Below are 18,655 nucleotides of genomic sequence, written 5' to 3' on the forward strand. Positions count from 1 at the left end.
CCTTTTCTTTTTATCCTGTATAGTGCAAATGTGTGAAAGTCATGTGGCACCATGGTTTGAGAGCTGAATTAAAATCTTCATTTGTGTAAGGAAACCAGGTGGGAGATTTTGACAAGTCACTCTCTTTCCACTTCAGACTGCGGTGTAGGCATATCCCCTCTGAATAAATTTGACCAATAAAACTTTCATGACTGCATGAAGTTTTAAGTGGATGGAGCCTTCAGTGGTACAGTGGGGTAAATCCTTTTTCTGGCAGGACTCCTGACCCACAGGTCAGTGGTTTGAATCCAGGGAGAGCGATTTGAGCTCTCTCTGTCAGCTCCAGCTTCCCATGCGGGACATGAGAGAAGCCACAAGGATGGTAAAACATCAAACATCTGGGTGTCCCTTGGGTAATGTCCTTGCAGTTTCTCAAGTTGCAAAATGCAAGAACCATAACCATCACGTTATAGGTGTGCCCTATATAATATTCCATTTCTCAGTTTCTGATGCCCAACAGGGAATGTACAAATTAAAAAGAAAGAGACCTGACTTTTAAAGTATTATGGAGGAAAGTCAAGAATGTATCATTTTAACATTTTAAATTTTCTGCTCCAGTATTTTGTTTTGTGTTTTGTTTTTTTGTTGTAAAAACTCATTCTTTCCTTTATAGTCATATTCTTTCATTGGTCTGGTTATCCTTTCCACTTTAGTATAAAAACCACAGGCTTTGGTTATGATTTGGTGATTTGTGTGGAAGTAGTTGTATTTTGTTAGCTGTGTCTCTTGGAATGAAGAAAATGAAGTGTCACGGATAGGGAATAGTTTGGGGCTGCAGAGTTGATAAAATTGAATATATTTGATGTCACCTGATGTTTTGCTCTGGGCAACAGTTGCATATTAACTTGGAAAATACAGCTTGCTATTGTTTAGGATCCAGACCGACTGTTACCTTGGGCAAGCCCAAGGCCTTATTCAAACCAGTTATGTATTTTCTTCATCTTTGAATAGACAATCCCCAGGTCATATATGGAACAGTTTTGATATCATCCTCGCTTGCTGAATGGCAAGGTTTGTTATTAACAAAAGAGAAGACCAAATACTTTCCCTTCAGTATAGGAAACTAGCCGTGGGATTCCTTGTATCCAAGCCATTTTAAATAATGTTTGATTTTAAGCACATTGACTTTAATATGCATTAGAGAACACACCTGATTTCACACAGGGCTGTTCCTTACACCAAGCCTTCAGACAATGTTACATGGTGTCAGAGATGATTCTGAGATCTCAAGGTTTTATGTGAATCAAGGTAGATCCCCTGCTCTTAATACAAGACAGGATTGTTCCTACACCTAAGTTTGCTCCACTGAAGGTTCCCTGGCATGAGAAGGCTACTTTTCATAGAATCTGCTCTTACGACTTTGCTTTGATACAGGAAAGGTTTTCATGAAAATGTACAGCAGGCCGTTAGTATCTTGTTTGGTTTCAGGGCCCCCCATGAATATCAAAATCCATGGATTATATATATTATATACAATAGTGTAGATGGTGTCCCTTATCAAAAATGGGAAAAATCAAAGTTTGGTTTTTGGGATTTTTACAAATATTTTAAAGTTATTTTGATGCCTGACTATGCCTGTTTTATATATTGTTACAATGTTGTTTTTCTATTTTGTTTTATACTGTTGTTTGCATTTTAATGTGTATTTTTAACTGTGATGATCGGGCTTGGCCCCGAGTCCCTTCGGAGAGATGGAGACATGGTAGGGTACAAAAAAAAGTTATTTTAATATTATTATTATGTTTTGGATGATTGGATCCATGGATGTAGAGTATGTGGATGGAGATTTAGCTGTACACTTTCCCATCCCTTTTGAACTGCAGCCTTTGTGCACATCTACACTGTAGAATTAATGCAGTTTGATACCACTTCAACTGCTACGTGTCAGCACGATGGAATTATGTGATGTATAGTTTGATGAGGCACCAACATTCTTTAGCAGACTTTGTAAAACTACAACTGTCAAGATTGGGCCTGACAGTTAAAGTGGTGTCAAACTGCATAAATTCTACATTGTAGATGCCCCATTTGACAACTTTAATCATGCTCCCTCAAGATGGATCTTGCAACAGCAGCATATTGGAGGGCTTAGTTTGACACTACATTATCTCTAGTTATTTTATGAAAATGCAGTGGGACACACTGTGCTGGAAAACTGGCACTGGTTATGTACTGTATCATTAAGGGCCATTTGGCCATTGGGTTAGCAGGATCTGGAATGCATAGAATAGCCATTTCACTGACATTGTTTCACCCCATATACTTATTTTGCCTCATCTTTCAGAGTTCAGAAGGTTTTTCAAAGCAATCATGCAATAGTTATCTTTTGCCAATATGTTTTTGCCCTTGGAAGAAACCAATGATTATTTTTCAGTATGCATACACTCATTACTAGGAAATAGTACAATGTAATGAAAAGATGGGATTTTTTTTTCTCTTTCATATTTGGGGAAAAGTCTACGTGGGTTTTATTCCCTAAGGATTTTCTTGATGTTCAGATACTGTGTTGCATATAATTGGATTGTAGATCTTTCTGAATATTGCTTTCTCCTCCTGGCAGCATGGGGTAACCTTGGAAATGTTCTGAAGAGCCAGAACAAGATTTCGGAAGCTGAGAATGCTTACAGAAATGCCTTGTACTACCGCAGCAACATGGCTGATATGCTTTATAATTTGTAAGTATGCTTGAATTTCTTTATATAGTGGTTCATCTGTTAACTCTATTGTGAATGAAGCCATTTATTTAGTGATGTTCTCTAGCATTTTCCCCTTGGTCTCCCTGCCACATAAACACAGATACACACTGCCCTTTCATTAATCATATTTCAAACTCTGAAATAGACAGACTTTGTTCTGTCTCCACGTTTATCAGATCAACATGAATTTCAATTCAGTTTCTTAGTGAGGAGGAACAGTTGATTTTCCTAAAGATCTGGCAGAGTGTTGTGCCTTTGAATATGGCTTTATAGGCATCCTAGCCGCTCTTTAGAAATATCAGTCTCACTAGAATGCCTCAGCAAGTCCAGAAGCAATAGCATAATTTTTCTTTTTCAAACTTCACTTGATTCATCAACTGTAGTCCTTTCTCTCTAACAAAGATTTTCAACCGGCTTCCATGTACTGGCCAAGCTTTGTTGCATTGTCATTTATATATCATGCCTTTGGAAGAGCTTGAATGGTGCAAACTGTAGCCTAGTGCTCAGATGGAACATAGAGATAATGAAGGAACATCTTTAGCTTGCCTATGTTGCTTGTGAATCCAATTTATTAAACCAGTTTTAACTTTAAAGCCATAATTGGTCTGGATCTCACATACCACCAGCAAATTCTTTCTTGCTCAGTGAGAACTGCTGGACACTTTATCCTGTTGGAGTTAGTTCTTTTGCATAGAGGGAGTTAACATTCTATTTGTACTGCTAACACTGTAGGGCTATTTCTATTGTGGCGACCACATAATAGATTTTTTTGGAAAACAAAATTCCACCTCCGTATTCAGTTCACATTGACAAGTGGAGAGTTTTCTTTTATGGCATGTTTAAAATATATATTTGATATAAAAGCTAATAATGTGATATATTAAGTGTTGTATAATGGTTTTAAATGAGACCAAGGTTTAAGCAACCATTCAAAAGGTTCAGCCGATCACACCTAGACCCAAAGTTATTCATGTGTCAGTCCTTAATCCTCCCCTCCACACCGCCACCTATCATTTTTGCATATACATTCATACAAGGAGATTAGAGTACATCTGCAAAATATAGCTTTCTCTCCATGGCAACCATTAATGCTCAGAAAAAAAGTTGTGTGTGGTGGTAGTGAGTAATTGGTAAATTAATCTTCACAGCAACACCTGTGTTTTTACAAGAAAGCTCATTTTCTAATACATTGTAGAGATCAAACTGTGGTGCATGCTACATGTGTAATGAAGAGTGGGTTTTGTAATAAAGAAACAAAAGACCAAACATTCTTTTGTGAGAAATAGTATTTAAAAAGCAGACTTGTTGAAACAATTGTAAACCAGTGTTGTATCTGAAGCCTGGCACAATGCAGAAGAGTCAATTGAAACATGGATAGATGCTTGACATCTTGGCAGCAGAAGCTAAGTGTGACTTTCATATGGACGGCTGCTAGAGTGCATCTAAACTGTAGAATCAATACATTTTGACTCCATTTTAACTGCCATGGTCCAATGCTATGTAATTATGGGAAATGCAGTTTTATAATATCTTTAGCCTTCTCTGACAAATCCTGGTGTGCTACCAAATTACAACACTTATGATTCCATTTCATTGGACCATGGCAGTTTAAGTAGTTTCAAACTGCATTAATTCTACAGTGTAGATGCACTCCTAGTGCTATCTAAAGCTATTTTTTTCCAATTGTTACCTGATGTTTGTGTGGGTGAAGAAAAGCAATTGACCAAATGGTGTTAATGGCACAAATGAAAGAGAACATTCTCTCAACCCCATGTAAAAGGCTATCTTTGTAGGAAGCAAACTGTACAGATACGGACATATAGCTTACATTGCCATGCAACCATTGTTGTTTTGATTGATCATCCCTTCTCTGGAATTTCAAAATCTGAAAGAGTGTAAAATCCTAAATTGTCCAGAATGGAGACTGAGATTGTGACACTTTCGCTTCTTTGTGGATCTCTGAACACAAACTTTGTTTCATGCACAAAATTATTAAAATATATTGCATGCAGGCTATGTGTATATATAGGGTATATATGAAGCATAAATACACTTGAGTCCCATCTCCAAGATACTTATTATGCATATCTATGCACATGCAAGTATTCCATTCAAAAAGAAAAAAAAACCACTTCTGGTCTTAAGCATTTTTGATAATGGATGCTCAACCTGAATTTAAAAGCTTTAAAATATTTTTTTCTTTTAAATTTGGAGGTAAAATTGCTGCCGTTGCTTCAATGTTTTTGTTAACAGACACTTTTGAGAAAGGAATAAGATGCCAAAGGTCAATGCAGAGGCAATTTATTTTTTGGATGATTTTTTTAAAAAAATTGCTTAAAACTCTGTAGGTCATGGGTATCACTGCATTACAATAACATTTATAAAATAAGACTTTAATTATTTGTCAGACTTCAATATTCACTCTTGCATCTGCTCTTCATTTTGAATCTATATGAATTTAAATACATAGAGAAACAGCTGTAAAACAGTCTGTATTCAGAAACAGAAGGAAAAATAAATCTGAATAGCCTTAGTGAATGCCAATATTAAAGCTACCAATAAAAGCAGAAAATTAGTTCTGAGGTCCTCTAATGAAGAGAACAGAATATTTTAAAATATTTTAGAAATCTTAGTGGCATAAACATAATGCAAAAGCAATGGATTATACTGAGCACTGCAAAAACAATACTTAATTGTTCCAATATGCAGAAGCAATTAATCTAAAGTTTATAACAATAGATCCATTCCAGAACTGGAGGATTATAAAGTGAATGTATCAAAGAATAAGCATAACACAGAGCAAATGGGAAATTAATTCAAAGCGTGTGCCTTCTCTGGTATCCCAAAAGTTTGATGTGTTGCTTTAAGTTGTAAGTATTCTCCTGTGCTTTTCTTATTTTAAGTATACCCTGCACTGCGTTATGTCATCCTGTGTGGTAACTATTGGTCAAAAAGCATATGCCCATTCAGATATGACAAGCAACCAGTCCACATTTGTGCATAGGCCTCAGACACATGGATTTCCATCTTTGATTTTCTGAGCAGAGAAATTTAAACATTATGTTTCTGAATAGGAACTGGTCTGTGTTCGCAGTGAAATTCAGTTAAATCTTTGTAAGTTTCCTATTTTATTCAACCATGAAACCCACTTTTTTCAGTGGACTACAGTCCTATTTACTATATTTTATAGTTATTCTGTTTTCTTCCTCTATCCTGTTAAGATTTTAAAGTTTTACTTTTGTCTCAGGATTTTACTGTGCATCAGCCTTGTAATGTTCCAGTGACTTATCAATGAAAGGGTAAAAATTTCAACAGCTGTAGGCAGGAAGCTCAAATTTGGAATCTGTTGTTATTTGGGTTACTATTATTAACTGTTCAGCTGCAGGGTACGATGCAAACATACTGTGCAGAGATTAGGGAAAGAAACATTAGCAGAGCCATGCAATAAATATGTATGTTGTCAGGCTTAGTTGTTTCTCAGACAACTCCTAGGAATATTTCTTATACAAATGCTAAGACAACTGTTTAGACCACTGGTTCCCAAACTTCAATTCTCCAGCTGTTTTGGACTACAACTTCACAAACTTGGCCAACCATCAGGAATCCAAGGAGTGGAAGTCCAAAACATACGGATCATCAAGTTTTGGGAACCAAACTGGCTAGACCAAGCCTATCACTCAGTTCGAGAAAGGAGCAGCAAATAGAATTACACTATTGAATTGTCTGAAATAATGTTAAATGTCTCCTTATAATTGAATGGGAAATTATTGATGGATCTGACTTGCACTTTCTCCCACTTTTGATTCTCTAAAGACTTTCCCTTCCTCTTCTATGGGAGATGAGCATCCTACAAATACATGCACACAGAAATATGCTGAACAAAGATATGTGGAGATGGAGTGAGAAAAAGCAGTCTTTTAAGAAAAGCTTTTATTCTAAGCAAACAGTTTTACATTAGCAAAAGGAATCTTGTACATGAATGAACCTTCCTTCAGGCATTGCTTAAAAGGAGTAACAAAGTACACAACTGTTTTCAAGCCAGAGTTAGAAAGGAAACAAGAGCCCTAATGTGACAAGGTGAACATCCCTACTCTCCTCACAATATTGATGGTGTTCTGGGTCTTTGGATGTTCATGGAAAACTGGGAGTATGGACTTCTTTGTCCAGTTTATGGTCAGGCTTCCCTACCAAGCAGGCAGTCACAAGCTTTTCTTGTCTGTTGTGGCACTATGTTTTTTTAAAATAATCTCTCATCCTAGAAGCATCTCAGAGCTTCCACATTTCTCCCAAACTGACCCAGTTTGGATAATTGTGTTGATAAATGTATTGCATCTCTGTTGTAATACATTTAACCTAAACTATTGTTTTGTTGTTCCCGGTAATGAAGTTATGCCTGAAATAATAGAAGAATCCATTATCACATATCCTCAACCTATGTGTAGAATAAAATAAGATTGAGATCATTTCTCCATTCCTCTCATAGTTGATGGATTAGTTTTTTAACACTTGTTCAGGTGGATGCAGCACTTCAGTTCCACAGAATCACCTTTTGTTGCAGAATTCATACAGAACTAGACAAGATAGACATTTCATGGCACTGTGTCATTGTCACCTGAAGAGTTTTAAACCATGTTGGACTGGATGGCCCATGAGGTCTCTTCCAATTCTATGATTCTATGAAATGCTTCCAAATTTTGGTCACCTGTTCTGTGCAGAAATTATTAATAGGCAAATATTTTAAGACATTGGAATTGTAATGATACACTTTTTATTCTATTTCATTGGCAAAAATGAGGGCTGACAACAACACAATAAACATTCTGCTTCATGTACTTTCAAGCTCTGAATACTCATATTGAATACCCTTGTATTTTCACTCAGAAAGATTCCTGTAGACATTGACATTTCTTTTACTTTGAGGTCAGAAAATATTCTAGTTTCAGTCACTTGGTGGAATTTTTTTCTTTTTAAAAAAAGAAAACAACCACATATGTTTAAAGAAGGTTTAAAGAGAGGGTAGACAGGTGTTATGTTATAATGGTCAGCATTCTTAATGAATCTCAATTGACCCTCAAACCAAATGAGTTGCAGCTTGAAGCTGCTTATAGCTTCATCTGCTTAACTCAATCATTACAATCCTCCAATTAAAAACAATTAGTGTATATCCCTATTTTTGGACTTGCTGTAGGAAAGGATAAATAACTTCAGCTATACTTACAAGTTTCATTTTTGTTGTAAAGTAGATTTAATATATTAATATTTCAAGAATATTTATAATTTCAATTTATGATTTTTAAGGATTAGACTGTTATAAGGAATGTGAAAGTTTGCAAAATAAAAAGGTGAAGGCATGTTTTTGGGTTTTTTTGGCAGCTCTGGCAGTCATTACTGCTTTACATAGATTTGAATACTAAAACATTGAACTATTTATATATTTGAAAATTGGAGGATAGAACACAAACAGGTTCATAAAGGCATTTATAAAGATGTTTCTGTTTCTAGCAAACCAAGGATGGTATTTCAACATATTTTTGCAAACATATTTCTTGGAGTTAAATTTTTTAAAGGCAACTTAGAAAAGTTAAAAGATCTGCACCTAAAAATTCACATCATATGAAGGTTAAAAGTGTAGTTAGTCCTCAGTGTTCATCAATTCTGTGACCATGGATCCCACTATCTATGGATTGAAAATATGCATTTAAGATATCCAGGTATTTCTGAGGATAATTCCCATGCAACACTGGCTACCCATTGTGTAACCAATAATAATACGATATGCTTTATATTCCACCCTATCTCCCTGAGGGGACTTAGGGTGGATTACAGAACACATTTACAGCAAACATTAAATGCCATTATGCAATTAACAAAGACAGACAATGCATAAACAGAGGTAAAGGCTTCACATCTTTTTCCATCTGTGGCATCTGAAGGCTATGCTTGACTCCGGACACAAGGGGTGGAGGTGCTATCGCTCCATCTTCCATGTTGAGGAGCTTTGTTTTCTCTAAATGCTCTCCTAATCAAATTGCCGGCATGTCCACATGGGCACCTTTTATTACCTCCCTGCCAAAGCAGTACCTGTTTATCTACTCACATTAACGGTTTTTGAACTGCTAGGTGAGAAACTTAGTGTTGACATCTTTTATTCCGGAGATCTAAACTAAGTAATTGTACTAAGTAACATGCAGAGCAACTGAAATATGTAAATACCAGTATATGCCTTCAAGTTATCTATAGACCTTTGACCAAATCATAATTTCATAGAGTTTTCTCAGGCAAGGAGGCCACAGAAGTGGTTTTACCACCTCCTTCCTCTAAATATAGCCTATAGCACCTGGTATGCATTGGTGGCCTCCCATCCAACTATTAAACAAAGCTCAGTTTGCTTAACTACTAAAATTAGATAGGATCCTGAATCTTCAAAATACTTAGACCCTATTACAGAAATGTGTGCTCTCAATTCTCTACATATTGAAGTATTTTAACCCCGTTTCTTAGCAAACTGTTTTTACTTTTCCGGTTTAAGTAAGTTCACATCAAAGTCTGTGAGAATTCATCTCTACTTGCTTTTTTCTTGGCTGATAAACATTTGCATAATGCATTACAAGTATATAGAACAGTAAATGTTCCTCTTGCTATTTTATTTTTCATAATTAAATTCCTCCTTGCTATACAATTATCTTTTGTTTCCATTTTTTCTTCTAAATGCAGAGGATTGCTGCTTCAGGAAAACAGCAGGTTTTCAGAAGCACTACATTACTATAAATTGGCTATTGGAAGCAGACCTACTTTAGCCTGTAAGTAAGACTTCATATTCATTTGCACTTAAGTGACACTTTTTTTCTTGCTGTGTTATAAACACCACTGTTAGAGGAGTAAACAGTAAAATGTATTTAATTTGTCAGAAATTATGCAAGAAGGAATATCTGCCTGTACACAAGTCTTTCCTATTATACTTGCTGAGATTTGGGTTTTTTCATGCCATTAGCGAAAGAGTGGTAACTACCTCAAAAGGGTGATTTGGGATGTCATGTAAATCCATCAAAGTTATTTATTTAATTATTTTTATATTGTAATTGCTATGGAAGAAGAGTGATACATGTGAATTTTTCTACCTGAAAATAATTTGGCTGATGGGTTGCTGTGAGTTTTTTGGGTTGTATGATCATGTTACAGTAGCATTCTCTCCTGACATTTCACTGGCATCTGAACAGACCTCTGAACAAACCTCTGAAGATACTTGCCACAGATGCTGGTGAAATGGCAGGAGAAAACGCTACTGGAACGTGGTCATACAGCCCAAAAAACTCAGAGCAACCCAGTGATTACAGTCATGAAAGCCTTGGACAACACAATTTGACTGATCTTGATTATCAGTCAAGGGTATCATTTACTGATTCAACGAATTGTTTTAGACCTGTACCATTAAATGCCCAAATCGGGATCATCCATACTGTAGTATATCATAGACTACTAAAAAGATAAGTTCGTGGATACTAGTGCAAATTAGGACTAAATTTTCATTAGGAAGCAAAATGACATGATGGAGACTATTGTACTTTAGATACATTGTAATGTGGTAACTCATTGGAAGTGGAAAACAGTAGGAAAAGAGGAAGGCTGTTCTATTGAGTCAATTGAGGAAGCCATTACTGCTCTAAATTTACAAGACTTGAGGAGGGGAGTTGATGCCCCCTATCTACACTGCCATATAATAGAGTTTCATATTGCAGTTTAATTTCATTGAACTGCATCATTAGCCTACACTGCCATATAATGCAGTTAAGCTGCATTTTGAAACTGCATTATATGGCAGTGTAGATTGGGTCATCAACTCCCCAGCATTATATGGCAGTGTAGACTGGGTCATCAACTGGAGTCTTGTAAAATCACAGCAGTAATGGCTTCCTCAATTGAATCAATCAGTTTGTAGAACAGTCTTCCTCTTTTTCTACTGTTCTCCACTTCCAATATGGGACCAATGACAGTGGTTTTTGGAAGTCTTTCATTCATATGGCCCCCATTGTTGATTTGACAGCAAAATAAAAATAAAAACAAGCAGCAAAGTTCTAAACTTTACTCTTGATTCAGAAACACACACACACATACATATTTCACGTCTAGAGTTCCCCGTTCACTTGAAGTTGAGTTAACCTTTCTGTTAACCTAGATGGCAAAAACTTTGTTCATTCTTCAGATTCTCATCTTTAACTGATTTGGAATTCAGTAGCTCTTCTTCCTGCAGAGTAGGATACTTTATCATTTTTCATCAACTCTAGGGTTTTATTTTGGGTTTTTTTTCTATAGAGCAAGTCAGATCTTTTGACATGCGCAATCCATTCTCATGAAATGCACCGGGACTGTGGCACAGCTGGCTGGGAGTCAGCTGCATTAAGATCACTACTGACCAAAAGGTCATGAGTTCGAAGCCAGCCCGGGTCGGAGTGAGCTTCCGGCTAATTTGTGTAGCTTTGCAGCCCGAAAGACAGTTGCATCTGTCAAGTAGGAAAATTAGGTACCACTTATGTGTGGGGAGGCTAATTTAACTAATTTACGAGGCCATAAAAATCTCCAGCAAACATGCAGGGAATGAGGAAGTACTTCATCAGTGTCGCAGATAGACGGTAAAGTGACAGCTCCCCTGATGGCCAGAAAAAGTTGGAATGTTAAATAGCCTCTGACTGTCTGTCTATATGTGTTGTGTATCTATGCCATTGCATGTTTGCCATGTATATGTACATTGTAATCCACCCTGAGTTCCCTGTGGGATGAGAAGAGTGGAATATAAATACTGTAAATAAATAAATAAATAAATTCCAATTCCAATTCCAATTTTCCAAATTGTTTCGACAAAGAAACAAGTGCTGAAAATGGCTTTCCCTAATTTAAACAAAGTTGTTGAGCTTCTTTTGTATTTGGTTCATTTCCAGTGGTGGTCATTAAGCTGTGTTAGGATTTTCTGGCCAGCAAAGCTGATTGCTGTAAAAATAACTGTCCATGTTAACAGTATGATACAGAACGGCTGTTATAACCTATAGCTGTGACAATAAGAAATTTAATCAATTACAATAAATGGCAATTCTAGATTCGAAGAAGAGGCACAGCTTTTCTTTTAAACAAATTTAACTATAATGCAGTCATATGCTGATGTATTTAATATCTTCATTTTGCCTCTCTCACAGCTGCCTATTTAAACACTGGTATTGTCTTAATGAACCAAGGCAAGGCTGAAGAAGCCAAGAAGACATTCTTGAAGTGTTCTGAAATTCCTGATGAAAACTTAAAAGATCCTCATGCTCATAAGAGTTCTGTTACCAGCTGCCTTTACAATTTGGGAAAACTCTACCATGAACAGGGACAGTATGAGGTGAGAGCTTCCTTGTTGCATGGTTGCACAAACCTTCATGTAAAATCACTTGCATTATTTAGTTAAGTTAGATATTTTAAAAAGTAAATTAATTATTTGAATTATTGGTCAGCATTAAGTGAGAAATATTGACAAAATAAAAATATAATGTGCTCTATATTTGCTTGATTTGTTGAATTTATTTGATTCATCTCTAGTTTAATACCCTGTGGATCTACTTTGGGGATATTGATCATGGAGGAAACAGCATGCTGAAATAGATAAAGGTTCTGTTCTTGCCCAGCACTGCCCTCTTCTTATGTTTATGTTAGCTAGTAACTACATTATTTCTTTATTGAGACACTTTATACTGCTTTTGATATCAAATTCTTAAAAATATAAAATGCAATCAAATCAAGTTGTAAAACAGAAATAACCACAAATTTCAGTAAAATCACTAAATTCATGAGGCGTTGGTAGCATAGCAATCTTAAAATACACAAATGAGAAAAACAAGATTTCAAGCTTTGGCAAACTGTACCGCCTCCCATATTACGTCTCAGTGGAAGATAATTCAATATGGTTGGTACCAGGGGAGCTGCCTCGGAATATACTGTTAAAGCAGAGACTCACAATTAAAGCATAAATGCCAAGTTAGCCTCCATAACTTTGTCTTTAGATGTTTAGATATTTACAAACCAAAACTACCCCTTGAAACTAATTTGGTAACTAGTGAAAAGCTTTCACCACAGAGATTATATGTATCTGGTGGGAAACTCTACTAAGGTGCCACCTTCTATGCTAACTGCAGTCTCTAAACCAGGTCTATGGGTAGTCTTATTTAAAATTAATTACAGTAGTCCAACCTTAATGTTACTGTTTTCTCATGTGGTGCACATAATTTCTAAAGAATATGTCCCTGTTCTTATAGAAACATTCTATGAATAATTATTGTTATATGATGGGCCTTGATGTGAGCAGGAACATCTCTTTTTCTAGCACACTGCTTTCCATGTGAGGGAATGATAATGGAGAGAGACAGGTCTAAGTGCTCCATTCTTCCTGGTTAAACTGAACATGATGAGTAATTATTCAATAGACCTAAAATCTGCACATGGTCCATATATAGGAATAACTACATCTGACACTGAGTACTGTTAGCCATTCAAGTCACTCCAAAGATTAATGAAAACACCACATACTCTCCCTGGTGGTTCTTGGGGAGGAAGCCAAGTTTATCTTTCCAGGAGACAAGTTCAGTTGATTAGTTCCCGTTCAGTATTCCTGATACAAGGCCAGGTTTTGAATGAATGCACCTGTCCTGGATGTAGAGACCAGTACATCCAAATACTGTTACCAATAGAATCATAGAGTTGGGAAAGACCTCAAGGGCCATCCATTCATACATCCTGCCATCCAGGAAAACCCAATCAGTGCTTTCCTTGATATTGGTCCCTGTGATACCCCATAGCATAATTGCCCAATGGACAAAGGCACAATATCCAATGCTACTGTTGGACTGGATGGACTTTCAACTTTATGATTCTGTGACCAATCCTTTTGTTAGGGTCCTATTTTGTGGCCAATGTGGAGAAACTCTAAATCCTTCACTTACATCTTTTAAAAAAACAGATAAAGATGTGGACCCCAAATACCAAAAAACAATGCAAACCACAAATCTTTGAAGTCCTCTTCCCCTCACTCCCCAATAAGTCCCCAAACTGTGCAATTATCAGTTGTATTTTTGGCATTTCCTGGAACTCGTAGTGACATGACATCAATTCCAGCCACATTGAGATTGCAGAGGGGAAAAGATGAGAATGAAGTGATCTCTGCTCCCTCTGCAGTTGTTCATCCCTACTCTAGGTAATCTCGGCAAGAGCCTTTATATCTCTGCTACCACCACCTTATCAAATGCCTTGTTCAAAAAGGAGTTGTTTGTAGCTGCTTAATAGTTAATGTTGCCTGCTGTTAAACAGTTATATTTCATTTACTGGTAGAATAATATATGAGTTCTCTTCATGGAAGCATCACCATTTCATATTAAAGTCAACATAATGTAATATTTCTCCTAATGTAAATGAGACAAAGCAATTTATATACTGTTCAGACTACTTTAGCAACAGGAGAATTAAAAAAATTACACAAACACACTTAGTATGCCGTTTGACAATATCTACTAACAATTGGATTTTTTAAAAGAATGAATAACAGTTTCAAAACTTTTTGGACTAAGGCTATAACTGCTTTTCTTTTAATCAGACAAAAGTACTTTGGGGTCAACTTATGGGACATCTTTTTGTTTTTAATTATGAATATCTACTTTGTACTGAGAGAAGATTCCTTGTGACCCTAAATTAGTTTTCTAATATGAACCCCATTTATTATTTTGTTCTTATTTTGCAATTTTATTTTTATTTCATTCCTGGCATTTAAATTTAAAAATAGTAAAGGACTTTTTCATGACTAAATCTTTAAGGCAATTTATGTGACAAGTGGATTTTTGTTCTACCACAGTGTTTTCCACTCCTCCTGTAAACTTCAATCCTTCCAGTCAACTCCAGACAACTGGTGAACAGATGTTATTATTTTCCATGCAGAAAAAAACTGTTTCCTACATAAAAATACTGTTTTATGCACAAAATAAATAATGCAAATAACTCCTCAACTATACAATTTTCTGAAATTGTTAAGAAGCCCTGATACAAATATAGACCAGTGGTTCTCAACCTGGGGTCCCCAGATGTTTTTGGCCTATAACTCCCAGAAATCCCAGCCAGTTTACCAGTTGTTAGGATTTCTGGGAGTTGAAGGCCAAAAACATCTGAGGACCCCAGGTTGAGAACCACTGTAGTAGACAATCAGAAAACACATTTTTTCTATTTTTATATGATCTTTCAATTCCTAACAATGACAGGAGTTATGCTTTTATTCTGCTCATTCACAACTGAGACATTCCTTCTTGCAATAAAATGTAGATAGAGAGAATGGAACTGCTTTGGCCCTCTCCTTTATAATGCTATGTTGTTTGAAGGCACTTTTCTCTAGTTTGCTTAGGAATGAAAAAATAGAATAATATAATCTCAATCAGAGGCAGGAATTGTGTAATCAAACCTACTTGAACTACACTCCTATCACCACACATTGTTCACTATGTTGGCCTTGAACTGCTGGAAGTTGCAGTCCAATGATTTATAGCTAAATGTATACTTCTCATCCCTATAATATACTGAAAAGCATGGTGAGATATTTTGAAATCTATATTCAACATCCCCCCAGTTAAATGTGAATAGAAGGATACATAAATCCACTATTGTCTCTTGTCCCATCTCATATAGTTCAATGAAGGGGTGAAAACATTATATGCATATTGGAAGGGGGAAAGATTTGATGTGTTTTTTAATCTTCGTGTTTTGAGGTAAATGTTAGATCCAAGCATTTTGGAGCAGATACAATTATAAATTACAGAGGTGAAGTAATGGCAATTTTAGGAAAATGAATAGGCCTGCAATAAAACAACTTTATGCTGCTTTGAATTTGTAAAGATCTGCAAAAGATAAAAAATGCCATACAGAAAAATGAAAATAGACACAAATGTCAAACTCTTGGTGAACATTTATGAAATGGATCAATTTATGTGTTTATGCATGGCCTAAGGAAATCCAGCTGAATAAACTTTCATTCAGACATTCCTATGCTTTATGGAGTTCTCTTGTTCAGTTTTGAAACCTTTAAAAAAATACATACATCCTTTCTAACAATATATACCAAAATTGGTGTTTGTTCTTTTATAATACACTGAAAGCTGTCACTATCATTATTCGAATCTGATAGTAAAGATACTCATCCACAGTCATATTAGTCTGGAATATTGTGTGCAAAGGGAGAAAGTAGACTTTGTCTATAAAAGCTTATGCAACCAATTTTGTTCTCTCAGTTAGTCTCTAAGGCGCTACATGATCCTTCATCTATAATAAAACTGATTTGTATACTATGTCCTTCTACATAAATGAAGGCTAACACACCTTTCTAACTTCTGAAATACTTCATTTTGACATCCATAAGCAGGCAGGGTAAAGCTGGAAATTATTCTATATTGCATTGAGGGGAATCATCACATTGATTTCTTTACATAAGAAGGGTGCGTGATTTGTGAAGGCACCTTTTCTTTATGATTGGTAAATGTACCCATTTATTCTACCTCCCCATATAAATTTGCATGTAAAATGTATCTCCAGTTCCAGTGCTTATATATTATTTAATCCTGATATATTTCTCAATGTTCCCTCATAGGATGCTCTCACAGTTTACAGAGAAGCAATACAGAAAATGCCAAGGCAGTTTGCACCGCAGAGCTTGTATAATATGATGGGTGAGTAAATAACAAACATCTGAGATAAGAACTAATATATCAGCTATTAAGGATACTAGGCTTGGGTAAGTTTGTTCGTAAGGTTCTAAAATCATAATTAATTCGGATTTAATTACCTTTTGATCCAATTTCGAGCCATGCAGGAATAGTGGGAGGAGCAATTCCGAACTGAAACTTCCTCATTGTTCAGAATTATTTTCGGATGTGGCTTTGCACACCCGGTGATGCAAAGAGGGACAAGGTGGTTGTGGCTAAGAACAGCTCTTCCTGAAGGCCACTGGGGGAGTGGCCTTCAGGAAGAACTGTTCTTAGCCACACCCACCTCTTCCCTCTTTGCATCGCTGGGCGTGCAAAGCTGCCGATGCAAAGAGGGACGAGGTGGGCGTGGGTAAGAACAGCTCTTCCTGAAGGCCACGCCCCCAATGGCTTTCAGGAAGAGCTGTTCTTACACACACCCGCCTTGTCCCTCTGCAATCCATCGCCATTCGTTGCCACCCAAGGAAGGGGAACTGCGAGGTTAGTTTTAAAATCTCGCAGTTTCACTTACCTGGGTGGCGGCGAACAGCGATGGATTGCAGAGGGACAAGATGGACGTGGCTAAGAACAGCTCTTCCTGAAAGCCAATCCCCAGTGGCCCTCAGGAAGAGCTGTTCTTACCCACGCCCGCCTCGTCTCTCTGCAATCTATCGCCGTTCGTTGCCACCCAAGGAAGGGAAACTGTGAGGTTTTAAAATCTGTGCTTAGCCACGCCCGCCTTGTCCTTCTGCATTGCAGCTCCCTGCAAAGGAAGGAAGGGAAACTGCGAGATTTTAATGGTTCTGGAGGGAGGGAGGGGCACCTTCCATTAACGAAGCAAATGAAGCGATTCGAATTTCCTGATATTTCCGATCTTTTTTTCAAGAAAATTATAGGAAATCATTTCAAAATCGAATCGCCAGTGCCCCCTACATCTGAAACGAGTTGTGAAACTTTTTTTTTTTGGATCACCCAAGCCTAAAGGATACTAATCTGTTTACATAAGCTTGGAGAAGTTAGCTTGTTCCTCTTTGGGACCCTGAGAATTTTCTTCTAAGAAAGGAACTTTGTCCATTTAAAGCTTGTTTTTGTAATATTGTCAGTATTAGGCATTGCTACAGAAATACCATTTTTGAAAAAGAAGTCATCTTCCCTTGAAGATGAACTGAATGTATGGATAGGAACTGCAGGCTCTTGGTCACCTGTAGTCCATTGCTCAAACCATTACATCAAACTGGACAAATTTATGTTTATTTTTTACTTTGTATGTGCCACGTCTACACTGACAGATCTAAAAAGTGTACATCAAACAGGATATACAGTAAATTTAAATCAATAAAGTAACACTGTTATGTGACAAAAAGAATAAATAAAGCTAATAATGAAAAGCTCAACAACAGAACAAGACAAGATTATTCTGAAACTACATATACATATTCAAGGAAAGACATCTGAAGAACACATCTAGAAATAAGTAGAGAAGATGCATGCAAGATGTCCCCAAGAAAGAAGAAAATAACACCAGCAGAGAAACTCTTTACTGAAACCTGGGACATTTCAGGGAAGTGTGTAGAATGAGACTAATTGTAGCCAAAAGGAAGAAAAGGCTTCACTAAATTTCAGCTGAAGATTTTACCACAGACTTCTAAAATAAAGACTTCTATCATATAGGGAGTGAAAAAAATACTGGATGTCCCATCAATTTGAAATGCAAAAACGATGAGGCATTAGACATCATGTTACCAATGTACATAGGCAAAATATTTTCGAAGAAACCCCATCTGTGGTTTACAGATTACCAGAAAGATTTTGAGTTTTACGATCATGACAAACTAGGGATACCTGAAAAGAAAAAGAAACTATGTCATAATATTGGATTGTCATCTGGACAGACAAATGGATGTGGAGGAAGGTTTCCAATTGGAAAGGTGATTTTTAAAAAGCTGGATTTTATTATCCTGTCTGTTTGACCTATATGTAGAAAAGTGAGATTAGACTTGGAAGAACAAGGTGTGAGAATTGGAATAAGGAATACCAGAGCTTAAAAATATATATATATATTTATATATATATTCTTACCTTTTCCAGAATGCTTAATGTTCTTGATTTGTTTTTTACAGTTCAGTAGTTTAAAAGTGTTAATGCCAAGTTAGCGAAATGCTCTTCTTTTCCTATATTTACAGC

General features: G+C 36.4%; 1 protein-coding gene across 1 annotated transcript in view; it reads left to right on the forward strand.

Moving 5' to 3' along the window:
• TMTC2 (transmembrane O-mannosyltransferase targeting cadherins 2) overlaps positions 1–18,655 on the forward strand; it is a 231,643-nt gene that overhangs the window by 148,745 nt on the left and 64,243 nt on the right. Inside the window, exons 4-7 of the mRNA XM_060777375.2 lie at positions 2,600–2,714; positions 9,450–9,535; positions 11,921–12,105; positions 16,378–16,456. Coding sequence (XP_060633358.2) covers positions 2,600–2,714; positions 9,450–9,535; positions 11,921–12,105; positions 16,378–16,456 — 465 coding nt within the window. The remainder of the gene's footprint in view (positions 1–2,599; positions 2,715–9,449; positions 9,536–11,920; positions 12,106–16,377; positions 16,457–18,655) is intronic.

This window comes from Anolis sagrei, chromosome 5, assembly GCF_037176765.1.
Source record: "Anolis sagrei isolate rAnoSag1 chromosome 5, rAnoSag1.mat, whole genome shotgun sequence".
In the NCBI taxonomy this organism is placed as follows: domain Eukaryota; kingdom Metazoa; phylum Chordata; class Lepidosauria; order Squamata; family Dactyloidae; genus Anolis; species Anolis sagrei.